General features: G+C 44.8%; 2 protein-coding genes across 2 annotated transcripts; both read right to left on the bottom strand.

The window, feature by feature from the left end:
• Nucleotides 1–380: 380 nt before the first annotated feature.
• LOC134751063 (nuclear inhibitor of protein phosphatase 1) lies at nucleotides 381–13,847 on the bottom strand. The gene is made up of 9 exons (XM_063686405.1): nucleotides 13,677–13,847; nucleotides 13,225–13,439; nucleotides 12,179–12,287; nucleotides 9,541–9,643; nucleotides 8,964–9,047; nucleotides 7,147–7,360; nucleotides 6,843–6,951; nucleotides 1,659–1,756; nucleotides 381–613 (listed from the first exon to the last, which is right to left on the bottom strand). The coding sequence occupies exons 1-9, from the start codon at nucleotides 13,703–13,705 to the stop codon at nucleotides 522–524; spliced, it is 1,053 nt and encodes a 350-aa protein (XP_063542475.1). The 5' UTR covers nucleotides 13,706–13,847; the 3' UTR covers nucleotides 381–521.
• Nucleotides 13,848–15,732: 1,885 nt separating this feature from the next.
• Nucleotides 15,733–19,638, bottom strand: LOC134751238 (uncharacterized). Its single transcript, XM_063686622.1, has one exon. It carries the CDS (start codon nucleotides 19,636–19,638, stop codon nucleotides 15,733–15,735), a length of 3,906 nt encoding a protein of 1,301 aa, XP_063542692.1.
• Nucleotides 19,639–22,635: the final 2,997 nt, after the last annotated feature.

Here is a 22,635-nt window from a genome sequence, read left to right on the forward strand (position 1 = left end):
CTGTCTTCATCATCAGATCAGCTCGATGGTACCATAATATTGCATTGTCACCCGACTTACATATGTATGCAAATTTTTAGCTTCATTGGACGTCGGAAAGTGGGTCAAATTTAACAAGATTTGACCTGTACATACACTGCAAGTTAACAAAAATCTTGTAAAATATTAAGTTATGATCTTTACCATTTCACTGATGTCTGCCATATTAGTTGCTAGCGCAAATTACCGGTTGCTTCCGATTATCTCGATTATCTTAAACAGTGCCTGAAAGTGATTATAGCTTTAGCTAAAGCTCTATAATTAGACTGTTTAAGAACTTGCATCGAGAATCGCATCTAAACCGTCTAAATGCGGCTCTCTCTGCGGATGGCAATCCATAATGTGTCTTTTGTACTAATACATGTATTAGACCGTTGCGCCCGCTCCCCGCATGCATTCCCTTCTCACACGTCTCGCACGCCTGGCACGTCTCGCACGCCTGGCACGTCTCACACGCCTGGCACAGCTCGCACGGTTCAGTCTCACACGGGGGGCAGCAGGCCGGGCTTGCGGCCGGGCCAGGCCTCCTTGGCGTACTTCTTCCGTTTTGGCTCGTTGGACGGGCCCGATTCTTCTGCGGCTGTCAAGTAAATATTTCATTTAATATTGGTATTGAAAGTTTCATTATTCTGAATATAAGTTAAGTAAGTAAGTGTTTTATTTGTAAATATAGGTACAATTACAGTGGTGGTCAGTTTATATAATTATGTACAGTTTCACTATATTTTACCAAACGGCGTACAAAAACATTGAACTTAATACTAGAAACTATAAACTATCATGCTCAACAAGTACGAGTTTGTAATCCTACTTACAGCTATGACAAATCAATAATGAATATCAGGTACATAGTTTATAAGAATTGTAGATGTCAAAATATAAAATATAGATTATTATTATTAATATTAGATGTACGTTTACGTTGTTTACATACAATCGCCATTAGATCAGATATATCAGAGCGGCCAAAATACTTACGAATATCTGAACACGCCTCTAATGCGTCAAAGCGTTTTAGAATGGTAGTTCAAATATATTTTCAGTGGTTTGGTACTTTTATGCTGTTTAACTTGTTTGATAAAAAAAATATCACCTAGGCCGCTCCGATATATCTGATTGCGAGTGTACAATTTTATTGTGTTCAAGATCCAATATAATACCGGCCACCACGACCGTTGAAGTTTCAGCCGCGTGGGTATTTTCTCTCGAAAATTCTCTATAGGTAAAAGAGTCTCTCCGCGCGAAAGAAGTGAAACTAGCATCAATTACCCTCTTTAGTGCGTTAATAATAGAGTATAAAATTAAATTATCTATCGGCATTTTTCCCTGTCACCTCTCCAGCTATATAATTCTAACTTCATGGAAAGATTTGAGCGTAAACCTCCTTCATAGTTATGTTCGCCTGGTAAATTATTAGTATATTACTATCTAAAAAGATTAACCGCGACAGTGCTTTCATACCCCCTCCATGGTAGCGTTAAATGTTTAACGCAACCTTGTTGGAAGTCGCATTAGAAGTTTCACTTGAATAAATGATGATGTGAGGTGACAAACGAGTGATACGAATGGTTGGGACGTTATCTGTGGTAGGTAGGTTATGGGGCTATGTAGGCTTGTACCTGCGCCTGCGTGCGGCTGAGGCGGCTGCGCGTGGTGCTGCGGCTCCGGGCCCTCCAGCTCCACGTCGGGCGCCGGGTTGGGCAGCGACAGCCCCAGTCTGAAACACAATAGCAGACTGTTCACCGGGATGAAAGACCCATTTCTGATGAGGTATATGGCGCTCGAAGAGTGTCAGCCTCCCGAAGACGTTTAAAAAAAAACGGTCAGTGCGCTATTTAATGTTTGACTCGTAGCTCCGTGCACTTATTTTTTGGAATCCCGGAAAAAATTAAAATATTACCTTCTTAATATATACCTTCACATTCTTTTATTCAAATATTATTTAAAATGTTGAAAATTTTTGAGCGGTTGAAACGCTCATAAATTTTTGGCGCGAATTCGACAGAGCGCGATGACGTCACACGTTGGACGGTCCAACTGACGTTTGCACTGAATGACACTTATGTGAACTAATCTGTCGAACGCGTGACGTCACGTGACGTTTCGCTCACTAGCTTTTCGCGGGCAAATCTTTATACTTTTTATTTATAATTTTAAGCATTTAAATGATAATTAAAATGCATTTGTAACATGATATAACGGTAACAAACACCCGTATAAAAATATTTCGTACAAATATAACTTCATAAGGCTAATTGATAATTAAACATCGCTACGACCCTTTTTAGGGTTCCGTATCCAAAAGGTAAAACACGAAAAAATATTTTGGTAAAATATTAATAATACCTAATTCGATTTGCTGATTTCGTTGAAAACAACGTACGAAATATGTGGGAGGGATTTGCCAAATATGACCAAGTGTGACAAGGAGGGCGGGAGGTCAAGAAACCTAGAAACTCGTGTGACGTAATTAAATGAATGACCCGTATCTAGCGAAAAGAGTTTACGAACAGAGAACCCGCCTAACGGGTCCCTGACAATGAACGCCGCCGCGGGAGATCTCCTGCAGGCGCAGCGAGTGGTGGTGGTGCGCTGAGGAGTGAGGAGTGAGGATACACGAGTACAGACAGGGTCAGAGTATACCTGGCGCCGATGAGGCTGAGGTGCGAGCTGGGCGCCGGCAGGTCCGAGTACAGCGCGGCGCCGCCGCCGCGGGAGATCTCCTGCAGGCGCAGCGAGTGGTGGTGGTGCGCTGAGGAGTGAGGAGTGAGGATACACGAGTACAGACAGGGTCAGAGTATACCTGGCGCCGATGAGGCTGAGGTGCGAGCTGGGCGCCGGCAGGTCCGAGTACAGCGCGGCGCCGCCGCCGCGGGAGATCTCCTGCAGGCGCAGCGAGTGGTGGTGGTGCGCTGAGGAGTGAGGAGTGAGGATACACGAGTACAGACAGGGTCAGAGTATACCTGGCGCCGATGAGGCTGAGGTGCGAGCTGGGCGCCGGCAGGTCCGAGTACAGCGCGGCGCCGCCGCCGCGGGAGATCTCCTGCAGGCGCAGCGAGTGGTGGTGGTGCGCTGAGGAGTGAGGAGTGAGGATACACGAGTACAGACAGGGTCAGAGTATACCTGGCGCCGATGAGGCTGAGGTGCGAGCTGGGCGCCGGCAGGTCCGAGTACAGCGCGGCGCCGCCGCCGCGGGAGATCTCCTGCAGGCGCAGCGAGTGGTGGTGGTGCGCTGAGGAGTGAGGAGTGAGGACACACGAGTACAGACAGGGTCAGAGTATACCTGGCGCCGATGAGGCTGAGGTGCGAGCTGGGCGCCGGCAGGTCCGAGTACAGCGCGGCGCCGCCGCCGCGGGAGATCTCCTGCAGGCGCAGCGAGTGGTGGTGGTGCGCTGAGGAGTGAGGAGTGAGGATACACGAGTACAGACAGGGTCAGAGTATACCTGGCGCCGATGAGGCTGAGGTGCGAGCTGGGCGCCGGCAGGTCCGAGTACAGCGCGGCGCCGCCGCCGCGGGAGATCTCCTGCAGGCGCAGCGAGTGGTGGTGGTGCGCTGAGGAGTGAGGAGTGAGGATACACGAGTACAGACAGGGTCAGAGTATACCTGGCGCCGATGAGGCTGAGGTGCGAGCTGGGCGCCGGCAGGTCCGAGTACAGCGCGGCGCCGCCGCCGCGGGAGATCTCCTGCAGGCGCAGCGAGTGGTGGTGGTGCGCTGAGGAGTGAGGAGTGAGGATACACGAGTACAGACAGGGTCAGAGTATACCTGGCGCCGATGAGGCTGAGGTGCGAGCTGGGCGCCGGCAGGTCCGAGTACAGCGCGGCGCCGCCGCCGCGGGAGATCTCCTGCAGGCGCAGCGAGTGGTGGTGGTGCGCTGAGGAGTGAGGAGTGAGGATACACGAGTACAGACAGGGTCAGAGTATACCTGGCGCCGATGAGGCTGAGGTGCGAGCTGGGCGCCGGCAGGTCCGAGTACAGCGCGGCGCCGCCGCCGCGGGAGATCTCCTGCAGGCGCAGCGAGTGGTGGTGGTGCGCTGAGGAGTGAGGAGTGAGGATACACGAGTACAGACAGGGTCAGAGTATACCTGGCGCCGATGAGGCTGAGGTGCGAGCTGGGCGCCGGCAGGTCCGAGTACAGCGCGGCGCCGCCGCCGCGGGAGATCTCCTGCAGGCGCAGCGAGTGGTGGTGGTGCGCTGAGGAGTGAGGAGTGAGGATACACGAGTACAGACAGGGTCAGAGTATACCTGGCGCCGATGAGGCTGAGGTGCGAGCTGGGCGCCGGCAGGTCCGAGTACAGCGCGGCGCCGCCGCCGCGGGAGATCTCCTGCAGGCGCAGCGAGTGGTGGTGGTGCGCTGAGGAGTGAGGAGTGAGGATACACGAGTACAGACAGGGTCAGAGTATACCTGGCGCCGATGAGGCTGAGGTGCGAGCTGGGCGCCGGCAGGTCCGAGTACAGCGCGGCGCCGCCGCCGCGGGAGATCTCCTGCAGGCGCAGCGAGTGGTGGTGGTGCGCTGAGGAGTGAGGAGTGAGGATACACGAGTACAGACAGGGTCAGAGTATACCTGGCGCCGATGAGGCTGAGGTGCGAGCTGGGCGCCGGCAGGTCCGAGTACAGCGCGGCGCCGCCGCCGCGGGAGATCTCCTGCAGGCGCAGCGAGTGGTGGTGGTGCGCTGAGGAGTGAGGAGTGAGGATACACGAGTACAGACAGGGTCAGAGTATACCTGGCGCCGATGAGGCTGAGGTGCGAGCTGGGCGCCGGCAGGTCCGAGTACAGCGCGGCGCCGCCGCCGCGGGAGATCTCCTGCAGGCGCAGCGAGTGGTGGTGGTGCGCTGAGGAGTGAGGAGTGAGGATACACGAGTACAGACAGGGTCAGAGTATACCTGGCGCCGATGAGGCTGAGGTGCGAGCTGGGCGCCGGCAGGTCCGAGTACAGCGCGGCGCCGCCGCCGCGGGAGATCTCCTGCAGGCGCAGCGAGTGGTGGTGGTGCGCTGAGGAGTGAGGAGTGAGGATACACGAGTACAGACAGGGTCAGAGTATACCTGGCGCCGATGAGGCTGAGGTGCGAGCTGGGCGCCGGCAGGTCCGAGTACAGCGCGGCGCCGCCGCCGCGGGAGATCTCCTGCAGGCGCAGCGAGTGGTGGTGGTGCGCTGAGGAGTGAGGAGTGAGGATACACGAGTACAGACAGGGTCAGAGTATACCTGGCGCCGATGAGGCTGAGGTGCGAGCTGGGCGCCGGCAGGTCCGAGTACAGCGCGGCGCCGCCGCCGCGGGAGATCTCCTGCAGGCGCAGCGAGTGGTGGTGGTGCGCTGAGGAGTGAGGAGTGAGGATACACGAGTACAGACAGGGTCAGAGTATACCTGGCGCCGATGAGGCTGAGGTGCGAGCTGGGCGCCGGCAGGTCCGAGTACAGCGCGGCGCCGCCGCCGCGGGAGATCTCCTGCAGGCGCAGCGAGTGGTGGTGGTGCGCTGAGGAGTGAGGAGTGAGGATACACGAGTACAGACAGGGTCAGAGTATACCTGGCGCCGATGAGGCTGAGGTGCGAGCTGGGCGCCGGCAGGTCCGAGTACAGCGCGGCGCCGCCGCCGCGGGAGATCTCCTGCAGGCGCAGCGAGTGGTGGTGGTGCGCTGAGGAGTGAGGAGTGAGGATACACGAGTACAGACAGGGTCAGAGTATACCTGGCGCCGATGAGGCTGAGGTGCGAGCTGGGCGCCGGCAGGTCCGAGTACAGCGCGGCGCCGCCGCCGCGGGAGATCTCCTGCAGGCGCAGCGAGTGGTGGTGGTGCGCTGAGGAGTGAGGAGTGAGGATACACGAGTACAGACAGGGTCAGAGTATACCTGGCGCCGATGAGGCTGAGGTGCGAGCTGGGCGCCGGCAGGTCCGAGTACAGCGCGGCGCCGCCGCCGCGGGAGATCTCCTGCAGGCGCAGCGAGTGGTGGTGGTGCGCTGAGGAGTGAGGAGTGAGGATACACGAGTACAGACAGGGTCAGAGTATACCTGGCGCCGATGAGGCTGAGGTGCGAGCTGGGCGCCGGCAGGTCCGAGTACAGCGCGGCGCCGCCGCCGCGGGAGATCTCCTGCAGGCGCAGCGAGTGGTGGTGGTGCGCTGAGGAGTGAGGAGTGAGGATACACGAGTACAGACAGGGTCAGAGTATACCTGGCGCCGATGAGGCTGAGGTGCGAGCTGGGCGCCGGCAGGTCCGAGTACAGCGCGGCGCCGCCGCCGCGGGAGATCTCCTGCAGGCGCAGCGAGTGGTGGTGGTGCGCTGAGGAGTGAGGAGTGAGGATACACGAGTACAGACAGGGTCAGAGTATACCTGGCGCCGATGAGGCTGAGGTGCGAGCTGGGCGCCGGCAGGTCCGAGTACAGCGCGGCGCCGCCGCCGCGGGAGATCTCCTGCAGGCGCAGCGAGTGGTGGTGGTGCGCTGAGGAGTGAGGAGTGAGGATACACGAGTACAGACAGGGTCAGAGTATACCTGGCGCCGATGAGGCTGAGGTGCGAGCTGGGCGCCGGCAGGTCCGAGTACAGCGCGGCGCCGCCGCCGCGGGAGATCTCCTGCAGGCGCAGCGAGTGGTGGTGGTGCGCTGAGGAGTGAGGAGTGAGGATACACGAGTACAGACAGGGTCAGAGTATACCTGGCGCCGATGAGGCTGAGGTGCGAGCTGGGCGCCGGCAGGTCCGAGTACAGCGCGGCGCCGCCGCCGCGGGAGATCTCCTGCAGGCGCAGCGAGTGGTGGTGGTGCGCTGAGGAGTGAGGAGTGAGGATACACGAGTACAGACAGGGTCAGAGTATACCTGGCGCCGATGAGGCTGAGGTGCGAGCTGGGCGCCGGCAGGTCCGAGTACAGCGCGGCGCCGCCGCCGCGGGAGATCTCCTGCAGGCGCAGCGAGTGGTGGTGGTGCGCTGGGGATAAACGAGTACAGACAGGGTCAGAATGGGTCAGGGTCAGGCAGATTTGGGCAAAAATTATCTATTTACGAATAACCGGGAAGATAACTAAATCATCTTTTATTTAAAATAACTGAATAAGCCGTCATTTGTTATTTTGAATTTATCTAGATCAGTTTCATTTTTATCTAGATATATTCTAATACTCACTATCATCAGCGCTCTGTAGCTTCAGCTTCCTCGGCAGATTATTCGCATTAGGCACTATAGTGCTCTTAACCAGGTTTCTGAAGCGGCCGATCGTGGGGTCGATGTCCTCGGGGTTGATGATGTCCACCTCCTCGTTGAACGAGACGTTTCGGCGCTGTTTTTTTAGCACTCCGCCGGCTGGCGTCGAAGCCGAGCGTTTGGTGCCCGTTGGTGGCTGTAAATATTGAAAATTAAATAGTGATTGAGACGACAAAACGTTGGATTTAAGGCAGAGTGAAGCTACCTCGGGGTTTTAGTTGCGGGAATGTTTTACACTAATAAAATAAAAAACCGGCCAAGTGCGAGTCGGACTCCGCGCACCGAGGGTTCCGCACTTTTTTAGTATTTGTTGTTATAGCAGCAACAGAAATACATCATCTGTGAAAATTTCAACTGTCTAGTTATCACGGTTGATAAGATACAGCCTGGTGACAGACGGACAGACGGACAGCGGAGTCTTAGTAATAGGGTCCCGTTTTTACCCTTTGGGTACGGAACCCTAAAAAGGTTACAACTGTAAAAACCGGACAAGTGAGAGTCGGACTCGCCCACCGAGGGTTCCGTACTTTTTAGTATTTGTTATAGCGGCAACAGAAATACATCATCAGTGAAAATTTTAACTGTGGATGTACAGTGACAGACAAACAGACGGACAGTGGAGCTTTAGTAATATGGTCTCGTTTTTACCCTTACGGGACCCTAAAAAATAGAATGTTTTAACATTTCTAAGCCCATTTGGAGCCGGTAGTAAGCTTTTTAATTTTCAATTTACCAGCTTTTATTTAACTTGCCCTGTTAGTTATTTTTTTATTGTGGGTCAAATCTTGTAAGCTAAGTTTGACCCACTTCCCAATTTCCGATTGAGCTGAAAATTTGCATACATATGTAAATCGGGTGACAATGCAATATTATGACATGGAGCTGATCTGATGATGGAGACAGGAGGTGGCCATGGGGACTCTGTGGTAAATAAATAAATATTACAGGACATTCTTACACAGATTGACTAAGTCCCACAGTAAGCTCAAGAAGGCTTGTGTTGCGGGTAATCAGACAACGATATATATAATATACAAATACATAGAAAACACCCATGACTTAGTAATAAATATCTGTGCTTATCACACAAATAAATGCCCTTACCGGGATAAAACAAAGCAAACTAATTGTGTTTGGGGTTGTTAGAATTGTCTCAGTGAGTATTAGTTGCCTGTGGAATGAAAAATAGGTACTCGGATTTAAACTGTATCTGTAAATGTATCGTGAACTGTACCTATTTTTAAAGGTACAGTTCGCGATATCTAGCTTATACCATAGATATAACTCCGTAATAGATGGATGCAGTCTAAGGAAAAAACGTGCCTCGAAAATCAAGAAAATTTTATTCTCGATCAGAGGGCGCTACTAGCTTTGGCCTACTGTCGTATAGATGGCGTTGACGGTTTCGTTTGTTATTTAACAATTTTAACGCATATCAGTGAAAGAACATGGGTCAAAATCATAAAAATAATTAATGCAAATAAAAAAAATATTAATGCAAATAAAAAAAAACATTTATCCATATTTAAATACATTTTATCGTATTTTTATAAGTCTTAATTTTTAGTTTTAAAGTGTGTCGATAGATGGCAGTGAATTTACTGTGGTTACAAAATCTACTATGACAGTACCGCTCTATCTTATTATATCCTCTTTGGCTTGTACCAAAAACGAAATTTTTGCTAAAAACATTTTGTTAGTTAGTTTTGTAGTGCATGGTACGTTGTGTACAGTGTTACCTTAATGACGTCACTGCCATCGTCCGTGGATATACCCAGCATAGAGATCCGCCGGTTGTGAGCCGTGTTGAATTCCGTTAAATTCTGGAAAAGCGAGAACGTTATGGTACGATATACCTAGAACTTTTTCTAGCAAAAGATATATAGAAGATTATAATGCTTTGTAACTAATACAAACTTTTATTTGTGAACACTAAAATAAATGGCCTTACTAAGATTCGAACCTGGGACCTTCTGCCAGGAGTCCTGCTTCAAAGGCAGGGTCACTACAGACTGGGCTAGGAGGAAAGAAAAAAGTGCGAAAGTGTGTCTGTCTGTTACCTCTTCACGCTTAAACCGCTGAACCGATTTAGTTGAAATTTGGTATGGAGATAGTTTGAGAGCCGGGGAAGGACAGGGTAGTTTTTATCCCAGAAGTCATTTAAGCGGGTGAAAGTTTGTATGGAGAATCAGTAAAAAGCAGATTGGATGAAAAATTAAGCTACCTTAATTATTAACTCCACGCAGACGAAGTCGCGGGCAAAAGCTAGTATATAATAATTTCTCACCAACAATGTGATGAGGTGGGGCAACTTACATCTAGTTCGGTCTGCGTCTCGGGCAGGCCGAGCAGCGCGCCCTCCGTCTCAGTGTTCGGGAGTTCTTCCATTATGCCTCGCGCGTTGCCCATCGGCCGCTCTCTGTCAAACAACATCACACCCATTGTTAACCGTTTCAATGACAACAGTCAAACCCAAAAACGTCATACACACGCCAATATCTAAGGAAAAAATGTGCCTCGGAAATCAAGAAAATTTTATTCTCGCACAGGCACCACCAATACCAACCTTTGGCCTATTCACGTTTAGTTGGCGTTGACGGTTTCGTTTGTTATTTAACAATTTTAACACGCATCAGTGAAAGAACATGGGTCAAAATCATATAAAAATAATAAATACAAATAAAAAATCATTTACAGTGAATTTACTGTGGCCACAGGGCGGACACGCTACACATCAAAAATCAATTGCGTTTCTATGTGTGAACGGCACGTATGTACACGCGTCATGCGTCATAGTGTGAGTAAGTTGCTTAATAGAAATAGTAATGAGCGGCCGGCAAACGGCCGTCAATCTGCTGTCGCGGGGCGAGGTAATACGATTCGGGGTGGGGCGGTGCGTGGCCGTTCTGTATGATAATACTATTACTTATTCTGTGATACAAAATGTACTATGACAGTACCGCTCTATCCTATTATATCCTCTTTGGTTTGTGTTATGGCAATCCTAAAAAGTGCACTAACGAAAATGCGTACGTTGAAGTCATACATTATGACTTCAACTTTATGGGAAACATTAGAGACCCACCATGAACACATATAAGGTCAAAGCACAGACCTAAAATGTTTATGCTTATCCAGTTCTGTGGGTCAAAGTAACCTTCACACTTTTAAGTAAGGTTTAGTACATTGTTGCCGAGGGATGGAAAGAAAGGCATTTCCTGACGAGGTACCTAAATGCAAGTTACTTTAAATCAATTCTTACCTAGAATCATTGAAAACATCCTTCGTTTCCTTATTTAGATAATTTTGTGTCCACCAAATCGTTAATTCTCTGTCTTTTGATAACAATAAAGTACTGACAGTTGTGTGGTTGTGACAGAAGTCAGAACTACATAAGAATTTCAGAAAAAGATTGCATTCAAAATTTGATATAAACCATCCTCTTTTATCATAGATAGGTTAGATAGGTTTGGATTTTAGGTGTCTATCCATTTCAGATGCATATCCACTTACCAATCACCAGTGATTGGAATAGCCAGAGTATAAGTACCTAAACTTGGTAGAACAAAGTCATAAAGTGGAGATTGCCTTGGGATAACATTTTTTCCGGGACTATAGATGAAGGGTGTCAATGTGTTTACCACGGTTACCTACCTAATTTTTGTATTTTTTTTTAATGTTATCGTGTTAATGTTTGTATTATGTATTAAATTCTGTTTTTTTATTCCATAGACTATAATGACGTTTCATGTGTATGAGATGACATTTCTTAGTATCACATGAAATGTCATTTTAGTCTACGGAATAAAAAAAACAGAACTTATGTACTTATGAGTCACAGATACTCAAAATAAACGAATTTTAATTAATTTAATTTAATTTAAAGTCCCGGAAACGTAACGTATTAACTAAGTTAATCATAATTGTTATAAATACAGTAAACAATGCGTTTCTCGTTTTTGTCCATTACAACCAATAGGCGTAAAATAAAACAAGCGTTTTTTATATATTTCTTAAATCTAAATACACATAATCTTGCTACTCAATGTAAATACAAAATTATTAAACTATATAGGTATCGTCAATGTCGTTAGAATCAGGATCATATTCACAACTAATATATAATTGACAATATGTGGTATTTTCTATAAAAAGGCACCTTATTGTCGATGGCGCTTACGCCATTATTAACGATGCTTCGATATAAATACAATGCCCCGCGACGATGTGTGGCGTAAGCGCCATCGTCAATAAGGTCCCTTTTCATAGAAAATGCCCCATATATAATTTAAATAAGTTTGTATTTACATTGAATAGTGAGATTGTGTATTTAGATTTAAGAAATATATATAGTTACAAAAAAAATGGTTTTATTTTACGCCTATTGGACAATAACGAGGAATGCATTGTTTTTTACCGTATTTATAACAATACCATTTTACTTAGTACGTTTCCGGGACTTTAGTCCTGGAAAAAAATGTTATCACAAGGCAGTCTCCACTTTATGACTTTGTTCTATCCAGTTTAGGTATTTATAATCTGCCTATTCCGATCACAGCCAATCACACACAGCACCAAGTTTAGTACCCATTCAGATTTCCTTATTTTGTACTTATCATATTTGTGTTTGGTGGTATGTAATTTTTTTTATTTTTATTTTTATTTTATATTTATTGGTTCACCAACAATTGTTTACACTTTTTTTAAGTATAACTACAAACGTTTTAACTATAATCGCATAGCGTAACAATTACTTAAAGGTAAACACCACATGCATTGAATGAAGTAAAAAAACTGCATCTACGTGACATACCTACTTTACAATATTAACAATGCATTAATTATAACAGGGACTTAATACTGTTTACAATCGAAATTAAACTTAAACTATCCTGTCGTGAGACATATTTCAAGATGTTTAGATCAGTACGGTTTCACTCACTGTTATAATTACCTTATAATATAGTTTCTTGTGGAAGCCCCAAAATGGAAATTGGAGTCTATAGGCAGCTGTGTAGGCTTGTGGGCTTCCAACCGCATTTTACCAATATAGGTACCATGAGCTGGAAAGTTAAAAACACTATTTTAACCGTTGCAAGGGTTAACGGGACCCTATTACTAAGACTCCACTGTCTGTCTGTCTGTCACCAGGCTGTATCTCATGAACCGTGATAGCTAGACAGTTAATTTTTTTACAGATTATGTATTACTGTTGCCGCTATAACAACAAATACTAAAAAGTACGGAACCCTCGGTGGGCAAGTCAGACTCGCACATGGCCAGTTTTTTACACATTAATTAGTATTCAATGGGAAAGTAATCATTCTTAGTGTCTGCATAGAACATTGTACAGTTGTGCATAGTAATTTTATTTATTTATTTAAGAAACAAACAGTCTTCTATAGTTATACATAACACTGGAAATTTTCTTAAAGCTAGACTTACAGTTTCCTTAATGAAAATATTTTAACATCATGTTAATAATAATTAAAAGACAATAATAATTTAATAATTTAATTAAAAGACATTATCTTTAAATATATCTATATTTATATTTTTATCTTTAAGTGTTAGTAATAATTTAATTAAAAGACATTATCTTTAGTTGCGTTTGTGGCCCACAAATGGTCTCGCCGGAAGACCAGCGCTGACTTTAGGGTTAGCATTATGCTGATGCGGGACCATTTCGTGGTAAACTAGGTATATACTTTCTTGTTTTAAATATACTTTTTCTTTGTAATATGTTTGTATGAAATGTAGTTTACCATAAATAAATTAATTCTATTCTATTCATCTGGTTTCACTAACATGCCTTAACAGGCCCAGATTCAGAGACCCAGGGCCCATAGGCACTTGGTATGGCACTTGAAATTTACGGACCCCTTCTCCATCTCAAAACCATTGCTAGGTTGCTTGGACCCTAATGCCCGGGCCTTGTGGACCTAAGCGAAAATCCGGCCATAAGCACTAAACACATAAAATTTTAAATACAGTACTTACTACTTCCCAAATCAACTAAAAAAGCTCTGTTTAAGTCTTTGTGATACACAAACGCCGCATGCACTCTAGAACAGCTCGCATGGTCTATGCAGAAGTCATTCATCTGGGGGTTCCGGCCAAATAAGTAACATTTCTTCTCATCTAACATTAGCTTCTGTATTAACTTGTCGCCTTTTAACACGTCCAAATGCAGGCCAGTGGGTGGTTTGCCAGCCCTGTAATAAAAATATAGCAATTCTAAATTTAAAGAAATCAACAACCCTTTTTATTTTATTGTTTGCAATCCCGCTGCGATTGATCTTAGGAAATCTCAAGAATATAAAGCTAATGAACTACAAACAAATATTGTCATTGGTTTAAATTTAATACTGATTTAATTACAACAAATGATGCATGTTATTCACGCGACTGCACTGGTGGGTTAGATTTACATGCATTTTATAGATATTTACCAGCTGGGCACCTCGTAATGGTTCGCCATGATTTTATAACAGTATTATCTTACTATAAAGCAGAAATTACGAGACACAATTCCATAATAATAAACTTAATCACGAAAATATAGCCACTAATCGGCCTAATCGCCGATGCAGGGAGCCGCCAATTTGACAGCTTGAAATAGTGTTGCCACTTGCCATGTGCAAATATAGTAAATTTGCGACTTTTTTGTGAAGTTTTTGAAGCCCTCTGATTTTAGGCTACGCACACGAAGTAACTAGTTAATAATCTGTGCTACGCACGCACTGCGCACTGTGAAGTAAAATCCGTGCGGACACCGGCCGGCAGCCACCCAGTGACGGAGTTGTTCTCGCGACACGGTGCTGTGCGGTCATGTCGTCGCCTAGCGCGTCTCCGAATTTTCAACGTCCGTTCTTAACTTGAGTTTTGACTAAAATGGCAAAACGTGCGGATATGTCACCCCTGTGTGCGTACTGGACAGACACGGTTTTTTTCCCCTTGCGTTTTTAAAACGCACCGCAACTCGCCGCACCGCAGTGCGCGCGTAGTCTTAAACCATGTTGAAACTCTTATTTGATAACGCATTTAAAGCTTCCTCCACACTCGTGCGTGAATCGCCGCGCGAAGCCGCAAACGCGAGTGTGGAGTCTAGTTCGCTAAACAGCGAAATCGACTCCACACTCACGTTTGCGGCTACGCGCAGCGTAGTCTGGAGCGGACTTTAGATAAATAGAATTACTATACCGCATGTGGCCTGTAATAGGAGCAAAAAATTAAACTGTAGGCTATACTCCTCCAACTGACCAACATTTGTTCAGCGACTTTTAAAAATAATGAAGACTTTAGACTTTGTATTTTTCATACAAAATAAATATTATCTTCAATGTACGCCATTATCATTGTAATTGACGTTGCCTGTCAGACCTTTAACATAACAAAATTCGCAATACATTGCGTCTTGGAAAAAACTTTAAAGTGTATTAAAAATCAAAACACAAGTTATTTTTAAAAGTCGCTGAACAAATGTTGGTCGGTATGAGGAGTACAACCTACAGTTTAATTTTTTGCTCCTGTTACAGGCCACACGCGGTATAATATACGTTCTACTTCTGATTGTCTTTGTTTCACATCGAATATTTTTAGAAGCTATCAAAGCTAGAAATCCTTGGCAGCAAGCGGTTCATAGATAAAAAAAAATGTCAATTGTCAATGTCAAAAAATTTGGTCCGCCATCGCCATGCTGTAGCGGAGTTTTACTCCAAGGGGGATGTAATGATAACCTCGCTACATGGATCTCTACGAATACAAAGCACAGTATAAAATAGCTATTGCACTGACCAGGAATCAACACTCGATGGGCGCACAATTCCATCTACTCTCAATCTCATATCTCTTATTCTCTTGTTATGAATGTAACCTCAACACTCTCAGGGAGATTAGAAGGGCCCCAAGTCCCGTGGCTTGTATCAGTGGATGCACGGCACAACTGAATCTCGACAAGAGAACTCATCGTGCATCCCGCATCTCATAGGTATTACTCTTCTCAACCTCATGCGATGAGTACTGAGGTGGGAACCATGTGGTCCCCGACGAGCCTCCACAACAACCCCTACAGCTCATCCATCAGCCTCCATATGAAACCTCCAGTAACTCAAACCGATAACCTCCAGCCACCTCACTTGTTACATTCAAACTCGAGCGACACACAAAGAATAACAATTCTTTAACTCAGCTCTATCTCAAGTCTCTCTCGTTAATTCAAGGTCACTGCAATATCTATATATCACAAAATATAGATATGTTTCGCTTACCAAGAGTCTCCTGTACCTGAATGCACTCACGACACCACGTGTTACGTACCAGCATTCAGACGACCTTTCTCAACTTGTCTCCACTCGTTCCCGCCATCTTGCTCTCACCGTCACCTATAACACTGGCCGACCTCGATCGCCAGTGTTACCAGTGAAAAGTACGCTAAGAGTGACAGATAGGATACATACCACAATAACAAACTTCGCGATCTCCGCGACACTCCCGAGGGCGAAAAAATTACATAAGTAGCGTCATTAGCTGACGCGTCCATTCGGCTATTCGTTCTCTAGCCCAAATGGCAGCGTTCCGCCTTACTCTTGTCGCCTCCTCTGGCCGTTCTTCCATAACTCTTGGCTCTCTCATTTCTGCCTCGTATGTATCAGCAGCGGGAGCTTGCTCAGTTTGCGTAGGACTACTTTCAGAATCTAACACAGAAACTTCTTTCTCGGTTACCGATTCAGTAGGGATTGTTAGCTCATCAATTTCCATCTCGGGCTCGGGTGACACTATCGTTTCTGATACTCTTATGGGTTCCATAGTTTCAACCATCTCCATGTGCTCATTTGGTGTCTCTGCCATCTCGTTTTCTTGTAATGGTAGTTGTGCATAATCTATTGGGCCGTATGTCTCAGACTCTAACGGATACAGATGGGCTATGGATCTCGTAAACTCTGTATTCCCAACTACCACTTTGGCTGCTCGGCATTCACCATCACGGCTTCGGATTAAATTTGAGATTTTACCAACCTTCCAATTGATTCTATTTTTGGAATCGTTCTTAATTTGTACAATGTCACCGACTTCAGGCGACTTCTTTGAAATCACTCGCTGTTGTTTATGAGAATGGCTGAATCTTTCCCGCAGACTCGGTAGGTACTGATTGGTGAACATCTCTTTATACTCGTTAAGAATCCTCTGACCTCTCTTCCAGCCTTCAACCAAGTCGACTTTGGTATTGGTGCCTTGTGAGGTTCCCTCACCAAGTTCTGGGTTTATTTCTAGACACTGACCTAGAGACAGAAAATCAGCTGGTCGTAGCACTCCCTCTGGGTCAGAACCCACTACAGTCAAAGGTCTTGTGTTCAATACAGCCTCAATCTCCTTTACTACTGTATGCATTTGACCGTCTGTTAATAAATGCTTATCAAGTGTGCGCTTTAAACAATGCTTTACCAGTGCAACTAATCTTTCGTAAAAGCCGCCTTGCCAGGGTGCAAGCTGCGTGATGAATTTCCACTTGATATGTTTCTCCTGGCAGTATGAATGGATTAGTACTTCACTTGTTAGCTTGAACTGTAGTGCATTGTCAGATATCAATACTTTAGGTGATCCTCTAGCCGCTACGAACCGGCGTATCGCTAGCAAGCACTCCTCAGCCGTCAAAGCCTTGACCAACTCCAAATGTACAGCACGAACTGCTAGACATGTCATAAGACAAATCCATCGTTTTTCTCTGCCAGTATTTGTTTCCACTAATACTGGACCCAGGTAGTCTAATCCAGTAAAGGTAAATGGAGAGCTATAATTAACCCTTTCACTGGGTAGTGCAGGTGGTGGTGGCAGTTTGTAAGGACCTCCAGAATACTTCTCACACTGCGAACATCTCTTCAGAGCTTTCTGTACTTGGGCTCGCCCATGAGGGATCCAATACTTTTCGCGTAATATACTTAGCGTGTGTGGGACCCCAACATGGTAGTTGTCTCTATGCGTCTTAAGTATTATCTGGGTTGTGAAGGGTGATTTCTTAGGAATCAGAATGGGATATCTCTTATCATAGGATAAATTAGCATTTGCGAATCTTCCTTTACATCTTAAGATCCCATCTTCGTCTACAAAGATACCTAAGTTCCGTGACAAACTAGTCACCTTTCCTGAAACTTCTTCTGCAAAGAATTTTTCTTGCAACTTCTTTATCTCAGTCACTGTCTCTTCACACTTTTCTTCATCTGAGGGGTTTTGCATAGAATCCAAACTTTCATGAAGTGTAGTGGCTGCAGGAATAGCCTCCATTTCAGAAAGGTTAAGATCATTATCTTGGTCTTCATAGCCTTTAATTGTCATCTCTGGACCATCCACCGTGTCCAGAGCCCTCCCGGCCAAGCACATTTCTTCCTTCCTCTGCTCCTTAGGCCAATCACTTTGCTCTTTTAGAAGAAAATCTGGACCATGGAGCCATAGATCCTGTTTATGATGCCACAATTCTGGTCTGGTAGCTATGTCTGCAGGGTTTTCTTTTGAGTTGACATAGCGCAGCTCTGCACCTAAGCTGTCCTTAATTTGCTTGATCTCATTGACTCGTCTCGATACAAATGGTGGAAGTAGTCTACTTGATTTGATCCAAGCTATGACAACTCGACTATCCGTCCACAAATATATCTTGCATATATTTAGGTCTATGTGGCTTTCAACATACCTCAGAAGTCTACTTCCTATCAGATACCCTAGCAATTCAAGTCTAGGAATTTTGAGATCACTTTTGTCTTCTGCTGGGGTTACTCTACATTTTGACATGAGAAAAGAAGTTGATACTTGCTTTTCAGTTATGACTCGCAGATAAACGACTGCTGCATATGCGTTCATAGATGCGTCAGTGAAGCAATGTAGTTCATACTTCGTGCATTCTGACTTTGATCCACTTGCGACATGTCTTGGCAGTTCTACATTCTTAACAGCTTTTAAATTCTCAATTATGCTCCTCCATGATGTCGACAAGTGTTCAGGCAGAATCTCATCCCATTTAAACTTTCTAGTGCAAATCTCCTGGAACAAGAGTTTTCCTGGTAGCATGAGCGGTGATACAAAGCTGCATGGATCATACAGACGGGCCAGCACTCTCAAGACTCCTTTCTTTGTAATGCCTCTGTCTGTGATCTCGCTCTCAAAGGTTTCGTTATTCATTTTGAGCTGTAGAGTGTCATTTTCCAAATTCCATACCAAACCGAGGATCTTCATTTCACTTTCCTGTTTAGCTCTCTTTTGCTTGGGAATTTTGTCTACAAAATCTTTGTCATTAGACATCCAGTCTCGTATGTTCATTCCTAATTCTTTAAATGAGTTTGTTGTTTGAGCATACAAATTGACAGCCTCTTCTCTCGATTGAACTGACGTCACTAAATTGTCTACATAACATTTATCTGCTATCACTGGAAGAAGACTTTTGTTAGTCCTTGAAATGTGATATCGAATTGTTGCCGCTAAGAGGAAAGGGCTTGATATTACTCTAAAAGGCACTCTGCAGAACCTATATTGCATGATATTGTCTTCAGTCAGTTCCTTATTCAAATCTTTGACCCAGAGAAACCTGGTTACATCCCTGTCCTCTTCTTGTAGACCAACTTGAAGAAAAGCCTTTTCAACATCGGCGGTGATAGCAATTTTCCCAATTCTAAATTTCAGTATCAATCCTGTAAGGTCTTCCAGCATGTTCGGACCTCTGTATAAGCACTCATTCAAGCTTTTCTCGTTTTTTAGCTTAGCTGAAGCATCATAGACTAGCCGACCCTTTTTATCCTTCTGTTGAACCATATGAAAGGGCAGATAGTGAACTGGATGGTCACCATGAATGGTAGGATCCACAACTTCTATTATGTTAGCTTCAAGCTGTTCCTTTAAAATTTTCTCATACTCCGTCATGACTTCCTTATTTGATCTTCGTAATACACCCTTTAATCTTCCAAAGGCAAGTCCAAAATTAGTAGGCAATTTTGGAGGATACTCTATCCACGGCCACTTGACCTGGTACCTTCCTTCACTGTATTTGACAGTCTCGTTAAAGTGCTGAACGGCTTCTTCCTCACATGTAGTTTTTGGAGAATCACATATCCCGATGCTCTCAAGTGACCATAAAAATTTGACATCTATGGTACGCAGAGGAAGATCTGGTTCTGTAAAATAGTCTTGATTAATTTCATGGCACTGGCAATATGTGGCCACTGATAGAGTGTCCCCTTCCTTGTTGTCAGTAGCACTTCCTGCGAGGAACCAACCAAAATCAGAATCAACTAGGAAAGTATCATTTCCCAAATCAACACTCTTCCTGATAAATGAGAAGTATAAATCATTTCCAATCAACAAATCGATGCCTGCGCCAGTAGAAGCATCGTCCGCCAAGATGTCTATCATTGGTGACTCTACCTTAGCCATGGGTACCTCTGCGGTGATGTATGGAACTATATTCACTCTAATCAGTCTTTCAACATTACGTTTACTCACTACAGTTATTGTTGCATATGGGCAAAACATTTCTCTAGGCTTTTCTGATCCAAATGTATAAATTATCAAACAATCTTCTCCATCAGGTTTAATTCGTAATAATTTTGCTATTCTGTTTGTAATATAAGTTCGTTGACTTCCAGAATCAAGTAAAAGTCTAACGCTCAGACTTCTCCCCTCCGCTGTCCTTACTTGGGTTACTGCCGTCCTTCTGCACCTTCTGTCGGCAAAGTGCTCTATTATGCATTCTAGAGCAATGTACACATTTCCTCCTTCTTGTGCACTTGGAGGCACGGTGTCCTATTTGGAAGCACACATAACACCTATCTTTCAGCTTGCCAATCCTCTCCTTATATGTGTTAAATTTGGTACAATCCTCGCTGTAATGTTCTTCATTGCAAAATATGCACATTCTCTTAGGGCGTTTCCTATTAGGTTGAGCTGAAATTGCCTCTCTCTTTTGTTGCCATTTCCTTTTCCTTACAGCTCCAATTTGCAGTGTTGCTGTTGAAGCAGGTGTACTCATCTCCGTTGTGTCATTGGATTTTACCGGAATCACAGAACTCTCCATGTTTGTAACAACTGAACTCTCCATGGCTGTTATTACGGCATCCAAAGCCTTTCGGACTGCATCAAAGGAATCATCGGTTGACATAAGCCACACTTGGTATACCACTCTTGATGGAAATTTATTAAGTACAATAACTCTAAGGTAACTAGCATCAACTTTCTCCCCTAGAGCTTCTAATACCCTTAGGTGCTTCTCTATAATGTTCAGAGTGCGCCTACAATCTTCAGGTGAATCCTTCGCTACAGCCAGATTTTGCAAAGCATCATTGTGAGCATCGATGACCTTTGTAGGTTTACCAAAGCGGCTATTGAGAATGTCTACCGCAATCGGATAGTTGATGTTAGTAGTTTCCAGACCCTCAACTGCTTGAAGGGCTGGTCCCTCCAATGACGCTAGCAAGTATGAAAGCTTCTCAACGTTGGCAATGTCCTTACTATCAACATTAGCCGCGAATTTATCCCAAAAACTGTTCCATTTTAGGATGTCACCATTATATTTCCCTAACTCTAATTTAGGTAGACGCGTTCTATGATTGTTTTCTCCCTCATGGCAGTATAGTTTTATCGCAATTTCTAATTCGGTAAGCGTGTCCTCCGCTTTTACTTGCATATCTCGACATTCATTGCAGAAATCTTCTTTGATGTCCGTCGCGCCAGACAAATATCTATTTAAATCTGTTGTGAGCGATAACAATCTACTATTAACATTAATTTTCACAGCAATTATCCTGTCCCTTGCTACGCCAGTCTCAATACTGTTAAGGGCCTCTGTGGCTCCCTTTAATGCTTCTGTTAGCCTTTCTAGGCGCAATTGTAACGTGGAAAGCAGAAAGTCCATTTTGTACGCAATGCAAGCTACCGATATACTTCATATGCTTCTAAATCTTATGTGAATCTTGCATTTTGCTTGATGCTAATCTGCAATGAAATGCGTTCACTTGAAGTAGAGTTTAAGTACCATAAAAGTTTGTCAGTTTTACATGAAATTGTAACTACCAAATTACTTCATAATGGAGTCGCCTTAAAACTATTACTTACAACGGCTTATTTAGCAGTCCACTTCAACACTTTTGCACTTTTTAATTAAGTAATTGCACTTCTATTCGATTGTATATTTCTAACACAAAAGTTTTCTCACAACCGGCGAAAGAAAAAACGGGTAAGTTTGCAAAAGTAAAACCATAGACTAACTTGAAACTTCTAGAGTTTCTAGACTTCACTTAAATCGCCTCTATACGACGCGACCGATCGATCTGTCATACCAAACACAATAAATATTCCGTAACGTAAATAATGACCGTAGGGAAAATAATACAACAAGTAAATGTTTCAATACTTCTTTTTGTCTTTTACACAATAAAAATAAAGTTGGTGTAATAAAGCTAACGAGGAAACGTGCGCAAGTACATATTTAATAAATAAATTTGCAAATAATTTTGATCGAACGTAAACAGTGGCGTGTTTCTGAACGTGATCAGAGACTAAGTTCAGTGTTGCCAGAGTAAAAAGCGTAATTATAGTTTGTCAAAGGGACTGTCTCACCTCAATCATAGACAGAGAGAACCATACCATCCCCGTCCCACACCAGTACTAGCATCCAAAAGAAAAGGATGAGTACAGCGTCCTGCTCTTATTTACTGCCAATTTGGTTTGACCAACTATAATTAAACACGGTATTACAACAAATAACAAAATCAACGCAAAAAATGCTGATCTATCGAGAAGAGAAAAAAACAAGGAATCGTCTGTCGGCCGGTCCACCGTGTAATAAAATTCTACAATCAGTCCGCACTGAGCTCGAGACATACATATTCTCTTCGCGGCTGGGAAATATTACTGTCCATGTGTACGCACCACAATGGGTCAAAACTATCCCATGTGTACGCACCACCATGGGCATACCCAAACCGAAAAAAAAGTCGAGTTGAATAAATAAATAATTCAACATTAAGTACGACAACTCTTATTCTCATTCTAAAGTCCAAACACGTGAACCGTAGCCGATAGATTTTTTTAAGCATCTCCACCAAAACATGTAGCGGAGTTTTACTCCAAGGGGGATGTAATGATAACCTCGCTACATGGATCTCTACGAATACAAAGCACAGTATAAAATAGCTATTGCACTGACCAGGAATCAACACTCGATGGGCGCACAATTCCATCTACTCTCAATCTCATATCTCTTATTCTCTTGTTATGAATGTAACCTCAACACTCTCAGGGAGATTAGAAGGGCCCCAAGTCCCGTGGCTTGTATCAGTGGATGCACGGCACAACTGAATCTCGACAAGAGAACTCATCGTGCATCCCGCATCTCATAGGTATTACTCTTCTCAACCTCATGCGATGAGTACT

Source organism: Cydia strobilella, chromosome 21 (assembly GCF_947568885.1).
Source record: "Cydia strobilella chromosome 21, ilCydStro3.1, whole genome shotgun sequence".
Taxonomy (NCBI): Eukaryota; Metazoa; Arthropoda; class Insecta; order Lepidoptera; family Tortricidae; genus Cydia; species Cydia strobilella.

What these genes read in the sequence shown, in the direction of transcription:
- LOC134751238 (XM_063686622.1), bottom strand. Translation starts at nt 19,638, where the DNA reads ATGGCTAAGGTAGAGTCACCAATGATAGACATCTTGGCGGACGATGCT.
- LOC134751063 (XM_063686405.1), bottom strand. Translation starts at nt 13,705, where the DNA reads ATGGCGAACCATTACGAGGTGCCCAGCTG. An exon ending in ACAAGAAACTATATTATAAG is followed by an intron (nt 9,644 to 12,178) that starts GTAATTATAACA and finishes GTTGTTTGACAG; the next exon opens with AGAGCGGCCGATGGGCAACG. An exon ending in TCAGCCGCACGCAGGCGCAG is followed by an intron (nt 614 to 1,658) that starts GTACAAGCCTAC and finishes TGACAGCCGCAG; the next exon opens with AAGAATCGGGCCCGTCCAAC.